Genomic DNA, 21,771 nt, shown 5'->3' on the forward strand with positions numbered 1-21,771 from the left:
TCTATACACAGATTTTCATTAAAATGTGAGGAAGTTGAAAATTTGAGCAAAAAAAAATGCAAGGCTATAGCCTTGGATTTTTCTTGATTTTTTGAAAATTTAGATTTTCTTAAAAATTTCAGCGTAGATTCTTTTGTGTATGCTGAATAAGAATCTGTAGTCAAAATCTAAAAATTCGTAAATTTAGTCGAGTAATTAGCGTATGAATATTAATATAATTAGTCCATGTGATAATTAAACGGTTAATATTTCGAATTATAGTCTTTTGACTCCAAATACTTAAGCAGCATATGAAATAACATCTATACATAGATTTTCATTAAAATCTGAGAAAGTTGAAAATTTGAGCAAAAAAAATGCAAGGCTATAACCTTGGATATTTCTTGATTTTTTTGAAAATATAGATTTTCTTTAAAATTTCAGCATAGATACTTTTGTGTATGCTGAATAGGAATCTGTGGTCAAAATCTAAAAATTCGTAAAGTTAGTCGAGTAATTAGCGTATGAATACTAATATAATTAGTCCATGTGTTATTTAAATGGTTAATATTGCGAATTGTAGCCTTTTGACTACACAGATTTTCATTAAAATCTGAGAAAGTTGAAAATTTGAGCAAAAAAAAATGCCAGGCTATATATAGCCTTGGATTTTTCTTGATTTTTTGATAATATAGATTTTCTTGAAATTTTCAGCATAGATACTTTTATGTCTACTGAATAAAAATCTTTTCAAAATCTGAAAAATTCGTAAATTTAGTCGTGTAATTACCGTATGAATATTAATGTAATTAGGCCATGTGTTAAGCGGTTGATATTGCGAATTATAGTCTTTTGACTCCAAATACTTAATCAGAATATAAAATAACATATATACACAGATTTTCATTAAAATGTGAGGAAGTTGAAAATTTGAGCAAAAAAAAATGCAAGGCTATAGCCTTGGATTTTTCTTGATTTTTTTGAAAATTTAGATTTTCTTAAAAATTTCAGCATAGATTCTTTTGTGTATGCTGAATAAGAATCTGTGGTCAAAATCTAAAAATTCGTAAATTTAGTGGAGTAATTAGCGTATGAATATTTATAATTAGTCCATGTGTTAATTAAACGGTTAATATTTCGAATTATAGTCTTTTGACTCAAAATACTTAAGCAGCATATGAAATAACATCTATACATAGATTTTCATTAAAATCTGAGAAAGTTGAAAATTTGAGTAAAAAAAATGCAAGGCTATAGCCTTGGATTTTTCTTGATTTTTTTGAAAATATAGATTTTCTTAAAAATTTCAGCATAGATACTTTTGTGTATGCTGAATAGAAATCTGTGGTCAAAATCTGAAAATTCGTAAATTTAGTCGTGTAATTACCGTAAGAATTTTAGTATAATTAGTTCATGTGTTGAATGGTTGATATTGCGAATTATAGTAATTAGCGTATGAATACTAATATAATTAGTCCATGAGTTATTTAAATGGTTAATATTGCGAATTGTAGCCTTTTGACTACACAGATATTCATTAAAATCTGAGAAAGTTGAAAATTTGAGCAAAAAAAAATGCCAGGCTATATATAGCCTTGGATTTTTCTTGATTTTTTGATAATATAGATTTTCTTGAAATTTTCAGCATAGATACTTTTATGTTTACTGAATAAAAATCTTTTCAAAATCTGAAAAATTCGTAAATTTAGTCGTGTAATTGCCGTATGAATATTAATGTAATTAGGCCATGTGTTAAGCGGTTGATATTGCGAATTATAGTCTTTTGACTCCAAATACTTAATCAGAATATAAAATAACATATATACACAGATTTTCATTAAAATGTGAGGAAGTTGAAAATTTTTTGAAAATTTAGATTTTCTTAAAAATTTCAGCATAGATTCTTTTGTGTATGCTGAATAAGAATCTGTGGTCAAAATCTAAAAATTCGTAAATTTAGTGGAGTAATTAGCGTATGAATATTTATAATTAGTCCATGTGTTAATTAAACGGTTAATATTTCGAATTATAGTCTTTTGACTCAAAATACTTAAGCAGCATATGAAATAACATCTATACATAGATTTTCATTAAAATCTGAGAAAGTTGAAAATTTGAGTAAAAAAAAATGCAAGGCTATAGCCTTGGATTTTTCTTGATTTTTTTGAAAATATAGATTTTCTTCAAAATTTCAGCATAGATACTTTTGTGTATGCTGAATAGGAATCTGTGCTCAAAATCTGAAAATTCTTAAATTTAGTCGTGTAATTACCGTAAGAATTTTAGTATAATTAGTTCATGTGTTGAATGGTTGATATTGCGAATTATAGTCTTTTGACTCAAAATACTTAAGCAGCATATGAAATAACATCTATACATAGATTTTCATTAAAATCTAAGAAAGTTGAAAATTTGAGTAAAAAAAAATGCAAGGCTATAGCCTTGGATTTTTCTTGATTTTTTTGAAAATATAGATTTTCTTAAAAATTTCAGCATAGATACTTTTGTGTATGCTGAATAGGAATCTGTGGTCAAAATCTGAAGATTCGTAAATTTAGTCGTGTAATTACCGTAAGAATTTTAGTATAATTAGTTCATGTGTTGAATGGTTGATATTGCGAATTATAGTCTTTTGACTCCAAATACTTAATTAGCATATAAAATAACATCTATACACAGATTTTCATTAAAATGTGAGAAAGTTGAAAATTTGAGCAAAAAAAATGCAAGGATTTTTCTTGTGATTTTTCTTGATTTCCCTTGGATTTTTCTTGATTTTTTGAAAATTTAGATTTTCTTAAAAATTTCAGCATAGATACTTTTGTGTATGCTGAATAAGAATCTGTGGTCAAAATCTAAAAAATCCTAAATTTAGTGGAGTAATTAGCGTATGAATATTAATATAATTAGTCCGTGTTAATTAAACGGTTAATATTTCGAATTATAGTCTTTTGACTCCAAATACTTAAGCAGCATATGAAATAACATCTGTACACAGATTTTCATTAAAATCTGAGAAAGTTGAAAATTTGAGCAAAAAAAATGCCAGGCTATAGCCTTGGATTTTTCATGATTTTTTTGAAAATATAGATTTTCTTGAAAATTTCAACATAGATACTTTTATGTCAACTGAATAAAAATCTGTGGTCAAAATCTGAAAATTCGTAAATTTAGTCGTGTAATTATGGTATGACTATTAATATAATTAGTCCAAGTGTTAAACGGTTCATATTGCGAATTTTATTCTTTTGACTCCAAATACTTTATCAGCATATAAAATAACATCTATACACAGATTTTCATTAAAATGTGAGGAAGTTGAAAATTTGAGCAAAAAAAAAATGCAAGGCTATAGCCTTGGATTTTTCTTGATTTTTTGAAAATTTAGATTTTCTTAAAAATTTCAGCATAGATTCTTTTGTGTATGCTGAATAAGAATCTGTGGTCAAAATCTAAAAATTCGTAAATTTAGTGGAGTAATTAGCGTATGAATATTTATAATTAGTCCATGTGTTAATTAAACGGTTAATATTTCGAATTATAGTCTTTTGACTCCAAATACTTAAGCAGCATATGAAATAACATCTGTACACAGATTTTCATTAAAATCTGAGAAAGTTGAAAATTTGAGCAAAAAAAATGCCAGGCTATAGCCTTGGATTTTTCATGATTTTTTTGAAAATATAGATTTTCTTGAAAATTTCAACATAGATACTTTTATGTCAACTGAATAAAAATCTGTGGTCAAAATCTGAAAATTCGTAAATTTAGTCGTGTAATTACGGTATGACTATTAATATAATTAGTCCAAGTGTTAAACGGTTCATATTGCGAATTTTATTCTTTTGACTCCAAATACTTTATCAGCATATAAAATAACATCTATACACAGATTTTCATTAAAATGTGAGGAAGTTGAAAATTTGAGCAAAAAAAAAATGCAAGGCTATAGCCTTGGATTTTTCTTGATTTTTTGAAAATTTAGATTTTCTTAAAAATTTCAGCGTAGATTCTTTTGTGTATGCTGAATAAGAATCTGTAGTCAAAATCTAAAAATTCGTAAATTTAGTCGAGTAATTAGCGTATGAATATTAATATAATTAGTCCATGTGATAATTAAACGGTTAATATTTCGAATTATAGTCTTTTGACTCCAAATACTTAAGGAGCATATGAAATAACATCTATACATAGATTTTCATTAAAATCTGAGAAAGTTGAAAATTTGAGCAAAAAAAATGCAAGGCTATAACCTTGGATATTTCTTGATTTTTTTTGAAAATATAGATTTTCTTAAAAATTTCAGCATAGATACTTTTGTGTATGCTGAATAGGAATCTGTGGCCAAATCTAAAAATTCGTAAAGTTAGTCGAGTAATTAGCGTATGAATACTAATATAATTAGTCCATGTGTTATTTAAATGGTTAATATTGCGAATTGTAGCCTTTTGACTACACAGATTTTCATTAAAATCTGAGAAAGTTGAAAATTTGAGGAAAAAAAAAATGCCAGGCTATATATAGCCTTGGATTTTTCTTGATTTTTTGATAATATAGATTTTCTTGAAATTTTCAGCATAGATACTTTTATGTCTACTGAATAAAAATCTGTGGTCAAAATCTGAAAAATTCGTAAATTTAGTCGTGTAATTACCGTATGAATATTAATGTAATTAGTCCATGTGTTAAGCGGTTGATATTGCGAATTATAGTCTTTTGACTCCAAATACTTAATCAGCATATAAAATAACATCTATACACAGATTTTCATTAAAATGTGAGGAAGTTGAAAATTTGAGCAAAAAAAAATGCAAGGCTATAGCCTTGGATTTTTCTTGATTTTTTTGAAAATTTAGATTTTCTTAAAATTTCAGCATAGATTCTTTTGTGTATGCTGAATAAGAATCTGTGGTCAAAATCTAAAAATTCGTAAATTTAGTCGAGTAATTAGCGTATGAATATTTATAATTAGTCCATGTGTTAATTAAACGGTTAATATTTCGAATTATAGTCTTTTGACTCAAAATACTTAAGCAGCATATGAAATAACATCTATACATAGATTTTCATTAAAATCTGAGAAAGTTGAAAATTTGAGTAAAAAAAATGCAAGGCTATAGCCTTGGATTTTTCTTGATTTTTTTGAAAATATAGATTTTCTTCAAAATTTCAGCATAGATACTTTTGTGTATGCTGAATAGGAATCTGTGCTCAAAATCTGAAAATTCTTAAATTTAGTCGTGTAATTACCGTAAGAATTTTAGTATAATTAGTTCATGTGTTGAATGGTTGATATTGCGAATTATAGTCTTTTGACTCAAAATACTTAAGCAGCATATGAAATAACATCTATACATAGATTTTCATTAAAATCTGAGAAAGTTGAAAATTTGAGTAAAAAAAAAATGCAAGGCTATAGCCTTGGATTTTTCTTGATTTTTTTGAAAATATAGATTTTCTTAAAAATTTCAGCATAGATACTTTTGTGTATGCTGAATAGGAATCTGTGGTCAAAATCTGAAGATCCGTAAATTTAGTGGAGTAATTAGCGTATGAATATTTATAATTAGTCCATGTGTTAATTAAACGGTTAATATTTCGAATTATAGTCTTTTGACTCAAAATACTTAAGCAGCATATGAAATAACATCTATACATAGATTTTCATTAAAATCTGAGAAAGTTGAAAATTTGAGCAAAAAAAATGCCTTGGATTTTTCTTGATTTTTTGAAAATATAGATTTTCTTGAAAATTTCAGCATAGATACTTTTATGTCTACTGAATAAAAATCTGTGGTCAAAATCTGAAAATTCGTAAATTTAGTCGTGTAATTACCGTATGAATATTAATATAATTAGTCCATGTGTTAAACGGTTGATATTGCGAATTTTATTCTTTTGACTCCAAATACTTAATCAGCATATAAAATAACATCTATACACAGATTTTCATTAAAATGTGAGGAAGTTGAAAATTTGAGCAAAAAAAAAAATGCAAGGCTATAGCCTTGGATTTTTCTTGATTTTTTGAAAATTTAGATTTTCTTAAAAATTTCAGCATAGATTCTTTTGTGTATGCTGAATAAGAATCTGTGGTCAAAATCTAAAAATTCGTAAATTTAGTCGAGTAATTAGCGTATGAATATTAATATAATTAGTCCAAGTGTTAATAAACGGTTAATATTTCGAATTATAGTCTTTTGACTCCAAATACTTAAGCAGCATATGAAATAACATCTATACATAGATTTTCATTAAAATCTGAGAAAGTTGAAAATTTGAGCAAAAAAAAATGCAAGGCTATAGCCTTGGATTTTTCTTGATTTTTTTGAAAATATAGATTTTCTTAAAATTTCAGCATAGATACTTTATGTCAAGCTGAATAAAATCTGTGGTCAAAATCTGAAAATTCGTAAATTTAGTCGTGTAATTACGTATGAATATTAATATAATTAGTCCATGTGTTAAACGGTTAATATTGCGAATTATAGTCTTTTGACTCCAAATACTTAAGCAGCATATGAAATAACATCTATACATAGATTTTCATTAGAATCTGAGAAAGTTGAAAATTTGAGCAAAAAAAATGCAAGGCTATAGCCTTGGATTTTTCTTGATTTTTTGAAAATATAGATTTTCTTAAAATTTTCAGCATAGATACTTTTGTGTATGCTGAATAAGAATCTGTGGTCAAAATCTAAAATTCGTAAATTTAGTCGTGTAATTACGTATGACTATTAATATAATTAGTCCATGTGTTAAACGGTTGATATTGCGAATTATAGTCTTTTGACTCCAAATACTTAATCAGCATATAAAATAACATCTATACACAGATTTTCATTAAAATGTGAGGAAGTTGAAAATTTGAGCAAAAAAAAAAATGCAAGGCTATAGCCTTGGATTTTTCTTGATTTTTTGAAAATTTAGATTTTCTTAAAAATTTCAGCATAGATACTTTTGTGTATGCTGAATAAGAATCTGTGGTCAAAATCTAAAAATTCGTAAATTTAGTCGAGTAATTAGCGTATGAATATTAATATAATTAGTCCATGTGTTAATTAAACGGTTAATATTTCGAATTATAGTCTTTTGACTCAAAATACTTAAGCAGCATATGAAATAACATCTATACATAGATTTTCATTAAAATCTGAGAAAGTTGAAAATTTGAGCAAAAAAAATGCAAGGCTTGGATTTTTCTTGATTTTTTTGAAAATATAGATTTTCTTAAAAATTTCAGCATAGATACTTTTGTGTATGCTGAATAGGAATCTGTGGTCAAAATCTAAAAATTCGTAAATTTAGTCGAGTAATTAGCGTATGAATATTAATATAATTAGTGCATGTGTTATTTAAACGGTTAATATTACGAATTATAGTCTTTTGACTCAAAATACTTAAGCAGTATATGAAATACCATCTATACACAATTTTTCATTAAAATCTGAGGAAGTTCAAAATTTGAGCAAAAAATGCAAGGCTATAGTATAACCTTGGATTTTTTTTATTTTTTGAAAATATAGATTTTCTTGAAAATTTAAGCATAAAAACTTTTGTGTATGCTGAATAAGAATCTATGGTCAAAATCTAAAAATTCGTAAATTTAGTCGAGTAATTAGCGTATGAATATTAATATAATTAGTCCATGTGTCAATTAAACGGTTAATATTTCGAATTATAGTCTTTTGACTCAAAATACTTAAGCAGCATATGAAATAACATCTATACATAGATTTTCATTAAAATCTGAGAAAGTTGAAAATTTGAGCAAAAAAAATGCAAGGCTATAGCCTTGGATTTTTCTTGATTTTTTTGAAAATTTAGATTTTCTTAAAAATTTCAGCATAGATACTTTTGTGTATGCTGAATAGGAATCTGTGGTCAAAATCTAAAAATTCGTAAATTTAGTCGAGTAATTAGCGTATGAATATTATATAATTAGTCCATGTGTTATTAAACGGTTAATATTGCGAATTATAGTCTTTTGACTCAAAATACTTAAGCAGCATATGAAATAACATCTATACATAGATTTTCATTAAAATCTGAGAAAGTTGAAAATTTGAGTAAAAAAAAATGCAAGGCTATAGCCTTGGATTTTTCTTGATTTTTTTGAAAATATAGATTTTCTTAAAAATTTCAGCATAGATACTTTTGTGTATGCTGAATAGGAATCTGTGGTCAAAATCTGAAGATTCGTAAATTTAGTCGTGTAATTACCGTAAGAATTTTAGTATAATTAGTTCATGTGTTGAATGGTTGATATTGCGAATTATAGTCTTTTGACTCCAAATACTTAATCAGCATATAAAATAACATCTATACACAGATTTTCATTAAAATGTGAGGAAGTTGAAAATTTGAGCAAAAAAAAATGCAAGGCTATAGCCTTGGATTTTTCTTGATTTTTTTGAAAATTTAGATTTTCTTAAAAATTTCAGCATAGATACTTTTATGTATGCTGAATAAGAATCTGTGGTCAAAATCTGAAAATTCGTAAATTTAGTCGAGTAATTAGCGTATGAATATTAATATATTTAGTCCATGTGTTAATTAAACGGTTAATATTTCGAATTATAGTCTTTTGACTCCAAATACTTAAGCAGCATATGAAATAACATCTATACATAGATTTTCATTAAAATCTGAGAAAGTTGAAAATTTGAGCAAAAAAAATGCAAGGATGGATTTTTCTTGATTTTTTTGAAAATATAGATTTTCTTAAAAATTTCAGCATAGATACTTTTGTGTATGCTGAATAGGAATCTGTGGTCAAAATCTGAAAATTCGTAAATTTAGTCGTGTAATTACCGTAAGAATATTAATATAATTAGTCCATGTGTTAAACGGTTGATATTGCGAATTATAGTCTTTTGACTCCAAATACTTAATCAGCATATAAAATAACATCTATACACAGATTTTCATTAAAATGTGAGGAAGTTGAAAATTTGAGCAAAAAAAAATGCAAGGCTATAGCCTTGGATTTTTCTTGATTTTTTGAAAATTTAGATTTTCTTAAAAATTTCAGCATAGATTCTTTTGTGTATGCTGAATAAGAATCTGTGGTCAAAATCTAAAAATTCGTAAATTTAGTCGAGTAATTAGCGTATGAATATTAATATAATTAGTCCATGTGTTAATTAAACGGTTAATATTTCGAATTATAGTCTTTTGACTCAAAATACTTAAGCAGCATATGAAATAACATCTATACATAGATTTTCATTAAAATCTGAGAAAGTTGAAAATTTGAGTAAAAAAAATGCAAGGCTATAGCCTTGGATTTTTCTTGATTTTTTTGAAAATATATTTTCTTAAAAATTTCAGCATAGATACTTTTATGTATACTGAATAAAAATCTGTGGTCAAAATCTGAAAATTCGTAAATTTAGTCGTGTAATTACCGTATGAATATTAATATAATTAGTCCATGTTTTAAACGGTTGATATTGCGAATTATAGTCTTTTGACTCCAAATACTTAATCAGCATATAAAATAACACCTATACACAGATTTTCATTAAAATGTGAGGAAGTTGAAAATTTGAGCAAAAAAAATGCAAGAGTATATAGATTTTTTTATTTTTTTGGAAATATAGATTTTCTTGAAATTTTCAGCATGGATACTTTTGTGTATGCTGAATAGGAATCTGTGGTCAAAATCTAAAAATTCGTAAATTTAGTCGAGTAATTAGCGTATATTAATATAATTAGTCCATGTGTTATTTAAACGGTTAATATTGCGAATTATAGTCTTTTGACTCCAAATACTTAATCATCATGTAAAATAACATCTATACACAGATTTTCATTAAAATCTGAGGAAGTTGAAAATTTGAGCAAAAAAAATGCAAGGATGGATTTTTTTCTTTGAAAATATAGATTTTCTTGAAAATTTCAGCATAGATACTTTTGTGTATGCTGAATAAGAATCTGTGGTCAAAATCTAAAAATTCGTAAATTTAGTCGTGTAATTACCGTATGAATATTAATATAATTACTCCATGTGTTAAACGGTTGATATTGCGAGTTATAGTCTTTTGACTCCAAATACTTAATCAGCATTTAAAATAACATCTATACACAGATTTTTATTAAAATGTGAAGAAGTTGAAAATTTGAGGAAAAAATGCAAGGCTATAGCCTTGGATTTTTCTTTTTTTTTTTTGAAAATTTAGATTTTCTTTAAAATTTCAGCATAGATACTTTTGTGTATGGTGCATAAGAATCTGTGGTCAAAATCTAAAAATTCGTAAATTTAGTCGAGTAATTAGCGTATGAATATTAACATAATTAGTCCATGTGTTAATTAAACGGTTAATATTTCGAATTATAGTCTTTTGACTCAAAATACTTAATCAGCATATAAAATAAGATCTATACATAGATTTTCATTAAAATGTGAGGAAGTTGAAAATTTGAGCAAAAAAAAATGCAAGGCTATATATATATATATATATATATATATATATAAAAAGCTTTGCGGAAGATGAAAGCCGGCAAGGCAGCAGGTTTGGATGGTATTGCAGTGGAATTTATTAAAAAAGGGGGTGACTGTATTGTTGCCTGGTTGGTAAGGTTATTTAATGTATGTATGACTCATGGTGAGGTGCCTGAGGATTGGCGGAATGCGTGCATAGTGCCATTGTACAAAGGCAAAGGGGATAAGAGTGAGTGCTCAAATTACAGAGGTATAAGTTTGTTGAGTATTCCTGGTAAATTATATGGGAGGGTATTGATTGAGAGGGTGAAGGCATGTACAGAGCATCAGATTGGGGAAGAGCAGTGTGGTTTCAGAAGTGGTAGAGGGTGTGTGGATCAGGTGTTTGCTTTGTATGTATGTGAGAAATACTTAGAAAAGCAAATGGATTTGTATGTAGCATTTATGGATCTGGAGAAGGCATATGATAGAGTTGATAGAGATGCTCTGTGGAAGGTATTAAGAATATATGGTGTGGGAGGAAAGTTGTTAGAAGCAGTGAAAAGTTTTTATCGAGGATGTAAGGCATGTGTACGTGTAGGAAGAGAGGAAAGTGATTGGTTCTCAGTGAATGTAGGTTTGCGGCAGGGGTGTGTGATGTCTCCATGGTTGTTTAATTTGTTTATGGATGGGGTTGTTAGGGAGGTAAATGCAAGAGTTTTGGAAAGAGGGGCAAGTATGAAGTCTGTTGGGGATGAGAGAGCTTGGGAAGTGAGTCAGTTGTTGTTCGCTGATGATACAGCGCTGGTGGCTGATTCATGTGAGAAACTGCAGAAGCTGGTGACTGAGTTTGGAAAAGTGTGTGGAAGAAGAAAGTTAAGAGTAAATGTGAATAAGAGCAAGGTTATTAGGTACAGTAGGGTTGAGGGTCAAGTCAATTGGGAGGTGAGTTTGAATGGAGAAAAACTGGAGGAAGTGAAGTGTTTTAGATATCTGGGAGTGGATCTGGCAGCGGATGGAACCATGGAAGCGGAAGTGGATCATAGGGTGGGGGAGGGGGCGAAAATCCTGGGGGCCTTGAAGAATGTGTGGAAGTCGAGAACATTATCTCGGAAAGCAAAAATGGGTATGTTTGAAGGAATAGTGGTTCCAACAATGTTGTATGGTTGCGAGGCGTGGGCTATGGATAGAGTTGTGCGCAGGAGGATGGATGTGCTGGAAATGAGATGTTTGAGGACAATGTGTGGTGTGAGGTGGTTTGATCGAGTGAGTAACGTAAGGGTAAGAGAGATGTGTGGAAATAAAAAGAGCGTGGTTGAGAGAGCAGAAGAAGGTGTTTTGAAGTGGTTTGGGCACATGGAGAGGATGAGTGAGGAAAGATTGACCAAGAGGATATATGTGTCGGAGGTGGAGGGAACAAGGAGAAGAGGGAGACCAAATTGGAGGTGGAAAGATGGAGTGAAAAAGATTTTGTGTGATCGGGGCCAGAACATGCAGGAGGGTGAAAGGAGGGCAAGGAATAGAGTGAATTGGAGCGATGTGGTATACCGGGGTTGACGTGCTGTCAGTGGATTGAATCAAGGCATGTGAAGCGTCTGGGGTAAACCATGGAAAGCTGTGTAGGTACGTATATTTGCGTGTGTGGACGTATGTATATACATGTGTATGGGGGGGGGGTTGGGCCATTTCTTTCATCTGTTTCCTTGCGCTACCTCGCAAACGCGGGAGACAGCGACAAAGTATAATAAAAAAAAATATATATATATATATATATAGAGTTAAGAGTAAATGTGAATAAGAGCAAGGTTATTAGGTACAGTAGGGTTGAGGGTCAAGTCAATTGGAAGGCGAGTTTGAATGGAGAAAAACTGGAGGAAGTGAAGTGTTTTAGATATCTGGGAGTGGATCTGGCAGCGGATGGAACCATGGAAGCGGAAGTGGATCATAGGGTGGGGGAGGGGGCGAAAATTCTGGGGGCCTTGAAGAATGTGTGGAAGTCGAGAACATTATCTCGGAAAGCAAAAATGGGTATGTTTGAAGGAATAGTGGTTCCAACAATGTTGTATGGTTGCGAGGCGTGGGCTATGGATAGAGTTGTGCGCAGGAGGATGGATGTGCTGGAAATGAGATGTTTGAGGACAATGTGTGGTGTGAGGTGGTTTGATCGAGTGAGTAACGTAAGGGTAAGAGAGATGTGTGGAAATAAAAAGAGCGTGGTTGAGAGGGCAGAAGAGGGTGTTTTGAAGTGGTTTGGGCACATGGAGAGGATGAGTGAGGAAAGATTGACCAAGAGGATATATGTGTCGGAGGTGGAGGGAGCAAGGAGAAGAGGGAGACCAAATTGGAGGTGGAAAGATGGAGTGAAAAAGATTTTGTGTGATCGGGGCCTGAACATGCAGGAGGGTGAAAGGAGGGCAAGGAATAGAGTGAATTGGAGCGATGTGGTATACCGGGGTTGACGTGCTGTCAGTGGATTGAATCAAGGCATGTGAAGCGTCTGGGGTAAACCATGGAAAGCTGTGGAGGTATGTATATTTGCGTGTGTGGACGTATGTATATACATGTGTATGGGGGGGGGTTGGGCCATTTCTTTCGTCTGTTTCCTTGCGCTACCTCGCAAACGCGGGAGACAGCGACAAAGTATAAAAAAGAAAAAAAAAAAAATGTATATATGTATATATATATTATCCCTGGGGATGGGGGAGAAAGAATACTTCCCACGTATTCCCTGCGTGTCGTAGAAGGCGACTAAAAGGGGAGGGAGCGGGGGGGCTGGAAATCCTCCCCTTTCGTTTTTTTTTTTTTTTAATTTTCCAAAAGAAGGAACAGAGAAGGGGGCCAGGTGAGGGTATTCCCTCAAAGGCCCAGTCCTCTGTTCTTAACGCTACCTCGCTATTGCGCGAAATGGCAAATAGTATGAAAAAAAAAATATATATATATATATATTTTCTTTCTTTTTATATATATATATATATATATATATATATATATTCCTATGAGTCCACGGGGAAAATGAAACATGATAAGTTCCCAGGTGCACTTTCGTGTAATAATCACATCATCAAGGGAGACACAAGAGAGAAATATAAGTCATTTGATATACATTTAGAGATAGCAGATAACTTCACATGATGAGCCATTCATTCAAATTCAGGGCTGACAGGTGGTCTTGCTATAAGGGAAGTGGCTTCTTCCTTGGCTTTTTAAAGTAATCTATCTCTGAATGAGATTATTAAAAGAGGTCCAGGACATGAGACCTCTGTGTAGATTTGGTCAACCTCTCTGTTGTCATGGGCACACCACTTTCAGAAGGATGCAGTCTTTATCAAAAATCAAATTGTCGTTGAAAGTAAGGGCTTTTTATTTAGTTTCTCTCAAGAATCAGTCCCCTTTATATGGATATATTGTTTTTAATACTAAAAGGTTTCTATACCTGGATATCTTGGTTTTAACACATGAAAATAGTTTCTCTTGTGAGCAGAACCCTTTGTAGACCATATATCTTCTCAATCATTCTTTTTACCTTCAATTCTAAGATCAGATTTTTTTTACTCTTTTGAGTTCTAACCATAAAAGAATCAAGATTCACATCCCAATGGATAGTGAGCAATCTAGTTTAGCAGCCAGTTGATGCTACCAGCACCATCTTGCCAATCATAGGCATGAGCAGGGAGCTTTTTTTCCCCTAAATATTAGCGTGCTTCTAAGATATTTTGGTGGTTGAATAGAGCGAGTCCATGGTAGATACACCATTGATAGTAAAACAATGTTTTGACCTTTTTTACCTGTAGTATAGGTTTTTCATACATTGCTCCAAAATCAACATAATTTTCAACTATTTTTCCAAATGAATATTGATGACCTGTACTAGTATCAGTTTTATAATACTGTTTTCTGAAGGCCAAACGAAATGACTGTGTAGTTACATCTTGTCCTTTTACTCAGTGTTTGTCAAAGATTTTCAGTCTTCATATATACAAATAATGCAATGTAGCATATTTAATGCCTTGTTTTTAGACTTTCTTATAAATCTTCATTAGGAAAGGAAGTGCATTTTTGCCTGAAAATATTTCTTGTGAAATTCCATATTAAGAGAGGTGGGTTTAGAATGTTGGTAGCATTTGATTTATTCAGTACCTTTGTGTCTTGAAATTTGCATGATTGTTCAAGCTAAGTATATTGTCTTTCAAAGGAATCACTGATTTGTAAGAGTTGGTTATTCAGCATCAGACTATACTTGACATTCTAACATATTTTTATTCCATTAACAGATCACTTGAGTCAACCTTAGTGCCTCTTGCTGATCCCTCAGTCACATTTGTCATCACCAACTCAAATGTGCGTCATAATCTTTCTGGAACAGAATATCCAGTGCGCCGTCAGCAGTGTTTTGCAGCTGCTGATATAATGGGCAAGAAGAGTTTACGTGATGCTACTCTTCAAGATCTAGAAAGTATGCAAATATTTGCTACTGATGTTATTTTTATGGTGCTAGGAAGTGGTTAGTACAGTAATATGGCATTCTAAGAAGATTAGTACCAAAAATGTCAATGGCAGGAGGCTATCTCTCAAGAAATACTTATTTCACATAGTTTAAAGTACTGAAAATTCATGGTCTTACCTGATAAAGGGCAAAGATAGTTTTAAGATTGCAAAAATTGTACATTTAGAGACAGAATCTCACACCCATCTCTACCTTTAGTGCATTCTATATCTTCTACCAAATCAGTGGTGGCTTACATATAATGTTTTTGAAGTTACAAGCCATACCCTCATATTGACCTTTAAAAGACTTAGTGGTAGTGGATAGAGTGTAGGCTGAGGAAATGTATGTGTAGGTCTGACTGTCATGTTTTATATATATTTGGTTGCTACATGTACCAAAATCAATATTTTTTCATACTCAATCGCCATTTCCCGCATTAGCAAGATAGCGCCAGGAAACAGACAAAGAAAGACACATCCACTCACATACACATATACATACATAAATGCCCAAACGAAGATGTGAACATCCATTCACATGCATAATGAACTGTCATGTGTAATGCACCAAAATCACTGCTCCCTTTCCATATCAATGCATCCCTTTCCATGTTTTACCCCAGATGTTTCACATGCCATGGTTCAGTCCTCTGAGGGCACATTGACCCCACATCATTCCAATTTAATCTATTCCATGCACTCCATTCATCCTCCTGCATGCTCAGGCACCTATTGCTCAAAATCTTTTTCACTCCATCCTTCCATCTCCAATTTGGTCTCCTGTTTCTCCTTGTTCCATCCACCTCTGACACATACCCTCTTTATCAACCTTTCCTCACTCATTCTCACCATTTAATGCAAGTGTGTTAGAGCAGTCTTCTTTCTTAAGGACAGGCTGCACTAAGATATGCTTCAAAGGGGAATGAAAAGTCTGGATTTTTAGACAAATGAATCAGGTGAACAAGGATCGGAGCTAGGTTGTTGGTACACACTATCATCCAAAGGTTGTACAAACCATATTATTATTATTATTATTATTATTATTATTATTATCATTATTATTATCATTATAGGAAAAGGCTATCGTATATGTTCATTTCAGGATATAAGACTTCTATGAAAGAAGAAGTGTACAGAAGAGCCCGGCATGTCATCTCAGAGATCCAGCGCACCAAAGAGGCTGTGTGTTTGCTGGAGAAAGGTGATTATCTTACCTTTGGAAAGCTGATGACTGATTCTCATCATTCCCTAAAGTAAGTACATTGTAGAATAGAAGTACAGGACAGGATCAGGGTAATATTATTACATGACTGCTAGAGACTGAATGTGAATGAATGTGGCCTTTGTTGTCTTTTCCTAGCACTACCTCGCACACATGAGGGGGAGGGGGTTGTTATTCCATGTGTGGCGAGGTGGCAATGGGAATGAATAAAGGCAGACAGTATGATTTATGTACACGTGCATATATGTATATGTCTGTGTGTGTATATATATGTATACATTGAGATGTATAGGTATGTATATTTGTGTGTGTGGATGTGTATGTATATACATGTGTATGTGGGTGGGTTGGGCCATTCTTTCATCTGTTTCCTTGCACAAGCTCGCTAACACGGGAGACAGTGACAAAGCAAAATAAATAAAATTAATAATATTTACATTATATATTTATTATACTTTGTCGCTGTCTCACGCATTAGCCCAATCACTCAAAATCTCTTTCACTCCATTCTTCCACCTTCAGTTGGTCTCCCATTTCTCCTTGTTCCCTCCATCTCTAACAAATATCCTCTTTGTCAATCTTTCCTCACTCATTCTCTCCATATGTCCAAACCATTTCAACACACCATCTTCTGCTCTGTCAACCACACTCTTCCACACATCTCTCTTACCCTTTCATTACTTACTAGATTAAACCATCTCACACCACATAGTGTCCTCAGACGTTTCCTTTCCAACACATCCACCATCCTCTGTACAACCTTATCTATAGCCCATGCCTCGCAACCATATAACATTGTTGGAACTACTGTCCCATCATACATACCCATTTTTGCTCTCCAAGATAACGTTCTCGCCTTCCACACATTCTTCATCGCTCCCAGAACCTTTGCCTCCTCCCCCACCCTGTAACTCACCTCCACTTCCATACCTCCATTTGCTGCTAAGTCCAATCACAGATATCTAAAACACTTTACTTCTTCCAATTTTTCTCCATTCAGACTTACATCCCAGTAAACCTGTCCCTCAACCCTATTGAACTTAATAACCTTGCTCTTATTCACATTTATTCTCAACTTTCTCCTTTCACACACTTTTCCAAACTGTCACAAACTTTTGCAATTTCTCACTTGAATCAGCCACTACAGCTGTATCATCAGCAAACAACTGACTCATTTCCAAGGCCCTCTCACCCCCAACAGGCTGCATACTCACTCCTCTCTCCAAAACTTCTACAACATGCAGGGAATACGTAGACGGTATTATTTTTTCCCCCATGTATATATGTGTGCTTGTAAGTGCAAGTGTCTTTCTTTGTATGTTTCTTTGTGCTACCTCACAAATACGGGAAAAGGTGATCAAGTATGAGTTAAGAAATAAATGAATATTATAGAGAGAGAGAGAGAGAGAGAGAGGTTACTGGGCTTTACCTGCATGAGGTTACATTGCAAGGAAAAATTCACCTTTTATTGAGGCTGTATCACTGGGACTACAGTCTCATCAGAAAAATTCTCAATCTATTAGAGTCCACATTTCCATGGTACTGGCATTGCTTGTGTGATTACTGTTTGTGAGTTACAGAAAGAGAGGCTTTACACCTGTGTTGGCCCACCTCTTAACCCTGTATTCACATCTTTACTCCCGTGTATGTATGCACGTACTTACACACCCCATTCTTATCATGCTGTGAAATATCACTAAATACATCCATGTTGTTTACCACCAGTGATCTGCCTTTGTATTAGATAAAGGGTAGGATGTAAACCAAATTCAAGTCAAAGAAAGAAACAACACCTTTGCATCCTTCTCTCTCTTTGGGAGATGTCAGACCTCTCATCCACTCACCCAGAATTGGACGAGGGCAACTTAAAGGTAAATTTTTAATTTTTGTATTGCACTTGTCCATGTAGAAACTACAACCAGCTTTGTATTTGAATAAAATTCTGAATCTCCCCATTTAAAGGAATGACTATGAAGTGTCTTGTCCTGAGCTTGATGAGCTAGTGGAAGCAGCTCTTGAGGTTCCTGGTGTGTTTGGGGCAAGGATGACTGGTGGAGGCTTTGGTGGCTGCATTGTAACACTGGTAGGTAACTGTATGTTTTCTTTTGGATGCTTTTCTTCGTCAGTACATGAAATCGTAACATGAATACCTGTATATGCCATTTAGTAGAATTCATAGACCTCACATGATTTATCATCAGAAAATACTAATGAACATATAAATTCACACAGTAACCCCCCCTGAAGTGTATTATTGCAGGGAACTTTACAGAGTGATCAACAACCGAGACTTGGTTCTTTTTGCAGTGTTCCAGCTTAAGAACTATTTTTCATTCTGAATTTGAATCTGGAGTTGAAATATTTGTTAGGGGATATTAAGGCCTATAAATGAGTAATTAATTGTTACTCCTTTAAAAGATTCTATGATTATGCAGTTTGTATTTATTGGGTGTCTCTCAGCTTAGGGTAGCATTATAAGATAATTTCCGTGATAATTTCAAGTATAAAAGAATTTCATTATATCATAGTTCAATTTTAAAACAAGAAGGTTTTTGGGTTAAAAATTTCCCTGAACTATTTACCTGCAGTTTTTGGTATTTTTGTGATGGTAATAGATTTGCTTAAAAACCTTAGAATGAGGACTATTTTTCATGCTGAATTCAAATCTGGGGTTGAAATATACTTTGGGGGAAATTAAAGCCTGTAAACAAGTAATTAATGATTACTTTTTTAGAAGATTCTGTGACTATGCTGTTCACATTCATTGGCTATCTGTCAGCTTGGGGAAGCATTGCGAGATATTATCTGTGATTATTTCAGGTATAGAATTCCCAGAATTTTTGCTTGAAAACCTCAATATAAGGACTATTTTTCATGCTGAATTCAAATCTAGGATTGAAATATATGTTATAGGACATTAATGTCTGTAAATAAGTAGTTAATGGTTACTATTTTAGAAGATTCTTTAATTATGCAGATTGTATTTATTAGCTACCTGTTGTCTTGGGAAAGCAATACGAGATATTTTCTGTGATTGTTTCAGTATGTCATATTTCACTTGTAAAACAAAAAGGTTTTTAAAGTAAAAAAATTCCCTGCAATTTTTAGTAATTTTGTGAGGGTAATAGATTTGCTTGAAAATCTCATTTTAAGGACTATTTTTCATGCTGTATTGAATCTGGGGTTGAAATAAATGTTTGGGGATATTAAGGCCTGTAAGCAAGTAATTAATGGTTACTTCTTTAGAAGATTCTGTGATTATGCGGTTCATATTTATTGGCTATCTGTTGGCTTGTGGAAACTATATTATCCTTGATTATTTTAAGTATAGAACATTTCATTTGTTATATTTCAATTGAAAACAAGAAGGTTTTGGGGTTAGAATATTACCTGCAATTTTTGGTATTTTTGTTAGGGTAATGAATAATGCACATGATTTTTTCATACATGTTCCCTTGGGAACATGTTAAAAAAGGTGACTAAGAAAGGCGGGAGTGGAGGGCCTATAAATCCTCTCCTGTATTGCTCACGATGAAAGTAGGGAACAAGTATGAGAGAAGAAAGTTCACAAATATACAATATGAAATACAATAGTAAATGGGTAAATGCATGAAAGGCATTGGACTTTGTTTCACATCACAAGTATTGTTTCATCTGGGCCTGACACTACTGTAGTCTAAAAAACCCACACACATGTATATGCAAAACCCTCCTATTCATGTACTTTGCTTATATATACAACATACTTTTTCATAACTAAAAGCATCCACCACCTTAGCAAGGAAGTGTCAGGAAACAATGAACCATAGCCTTGCTTGCACACTTCATATACTTAGCTGCTATGCAGAATTTACATAAACCAGAGCCTACCACCCACCACCAAGTCCCACAGATTACTCTGTGGTTAATCTTGACTGCTTTATATTCCATTGTTCAGCTTAGTGACATATGCAATATTGATATAATTCATTTTATCTGCAACACACCCATTACTCCCATGAATGGTTTGGCCCCAATGCCTCTAAGCCACCATCATCCCATCCCTTTTTAGGTTTCCCTCTCACCCATGCTTCCTCCATTTATGAAACAGAGATCCCATAAGTTATCCTTTCTTTGCTCATCCTTTCCATATTCTTAAACTATTTTAGCCTGCTTTCATTGGCCTTCTCAATCAGAGTGTACTTACTTCCACATATTTCTCTAACTCTGTAATTCCCTACATTATCAGCTCTCCTTGCACTCCATCATGAAACACTTCATTTCCAGCACTTTTAAGCCTTTTCCTTTCTTTTGTATTCAAAGCTCAAGACAGTTCCACTTAAATTCTTGAGACTACTGTGTGTGTACTATTGATTTTTAAGGTCATTTTCCTTGATAACAAATGGTCTTATATCTTAAGCACTGAATATTATATCAATTGAAATGAGAAATTTTTGCTTCAGGTAAAACAAGAGAGTGTAGACAGTCTCATCTCTCACACACTGCAGAAGTATGGTGGCAAGCCCACTTTCTATGTATGTGTGCCTTCAGAAGGGTCACAACTGCTGTCTGTGTGAGTGTGGAATTAATTGAAATATGTATACAAAGGGTTCACTCTCTCTCGCTGTACTACTACTGCTAGTGTAGAGATATGTTTACCCTCCATTGAAGGAACACATTGTTAATAAATAAGTACTGCTTCTGTTCTGACTGATCCTTAGAAGTTGTTTGGACATCATTTGTTTCACACTGTTATCTCTAATACTGAAAAAAAAAAATAGATGAAGAATGGCCTTCTTTGCTTATATTCACTGTCTGGCTGTTATGTATACCAGAGGCCCCATCTACAGCAAAGCTTCACAGACCATTCTTTGGTTTCTCCAGACTACTTTATATACTCTGGTATCACTGAGCTGAACCTGGGCAAATAAAGTAAAGGTAAACCACAAAATGGAGTGTGGAGCTTGGCTGTGGATGGGGGCTACAGTTTGGCAGACTTTAGATGGCAGTAAGAGAATGGATTTCAGTTAACAAGGCTATTCTCCATCTGTTTCTGGCACTACCTCACTAATGAAGGAAAGCTACAAACAAGCAAGAAAAAATTATTTTTTTTACTAGTAGAGAAAACAAAATATACTTGTGTTTTATCATTTAAAGATATGTTGCATACCATAATGACATTGTCACCTTAAACTGTTAGTGATTGCCCTTTCCTTATTGACACCAGCATGAGAATTGGAGCTATGATCAGGATCAAGTTATGTGTGTCATGTGCTACACTTAGGGTCATTACATCCTTGTCATTAATGATCAGGGTCATAGGACTGACCAGTATATATTTCCTATGTGTCATCTTCATTGTCATGGGAAGATATGTTGCATATGATCAGTGTAACCCAGGTTTTAAGGTCAAGGTCAAATGAATAAATGATTATCAATATCTGCCTGAACCAATACCTCTATTTTTTTTTTTTTTTTTTGACCAAATGTACTTACAGGTAAGAGGATTTTATTGCATCAGTGTTCATACTTCTGAAAAACTTAAGTATCCAAAGATTCATATGGAAACAATAACTGTTTTCTTGAAATAAAACAGTTATTCATTCAAGGTTTTGATGGAATAATTCATTACCAATAAAATTAAATTACATCCTATTGCTCAACAATGTCATTAGAACTA

General features: G+C 32.5%; 1 protein-coding gene across 2 annotated transcripts in view; it reads left to right on the plus strand.

Annotated features, from left to right (window-relative positions):
* The window catches only part of LOC139753259 (galactokinase-like), a 33,972-nt gene extending 12,441 nt beyond the window's left edge, over positions 1-21,531 (plus strand). For both annotated transcript variants that reach the window (XM_071669517.1, XM_071669516.1), the window contains exons 6-9: positions 14,677-14,858; positions 15,993-16,143; positions 18,075-18,195; positions 20,555-21,531. In XM_071669517.1, the coding sequence (XP_071525618.1) occupies positions 14,677-14,858; positions 15,993-16,143; positions 18,075-18,195; positions 20,555-20,668 (568 nt within the window). In that variant the 3' untranslated portion in view covers positions 20,669-21,531. The remainder of the gene's footprint in view (positions 1-14,676; positions 14,859-15,992; positions 16,144-18,074; positions 18,196-20,554) is intronic.
* The last annotated feature ends 240 nt before the right edge of the window (positions 21,532-21,771 follow it).

Source organism: Panulirus ornatus, chromosome 14 (genome assembly GCF_036320965.1).
Source record: "Panulirus ornatus isolate Po-2019 chromosome 14, ASM3632096v1, whole genome shotgun sequence".
NCBI classification, from domain to species: Eukaryota; Metazoa; Arthropoda; class Malacostraca; order Decapoda; family Palinuridae; genus Panulirus; species Panulirus ornatus.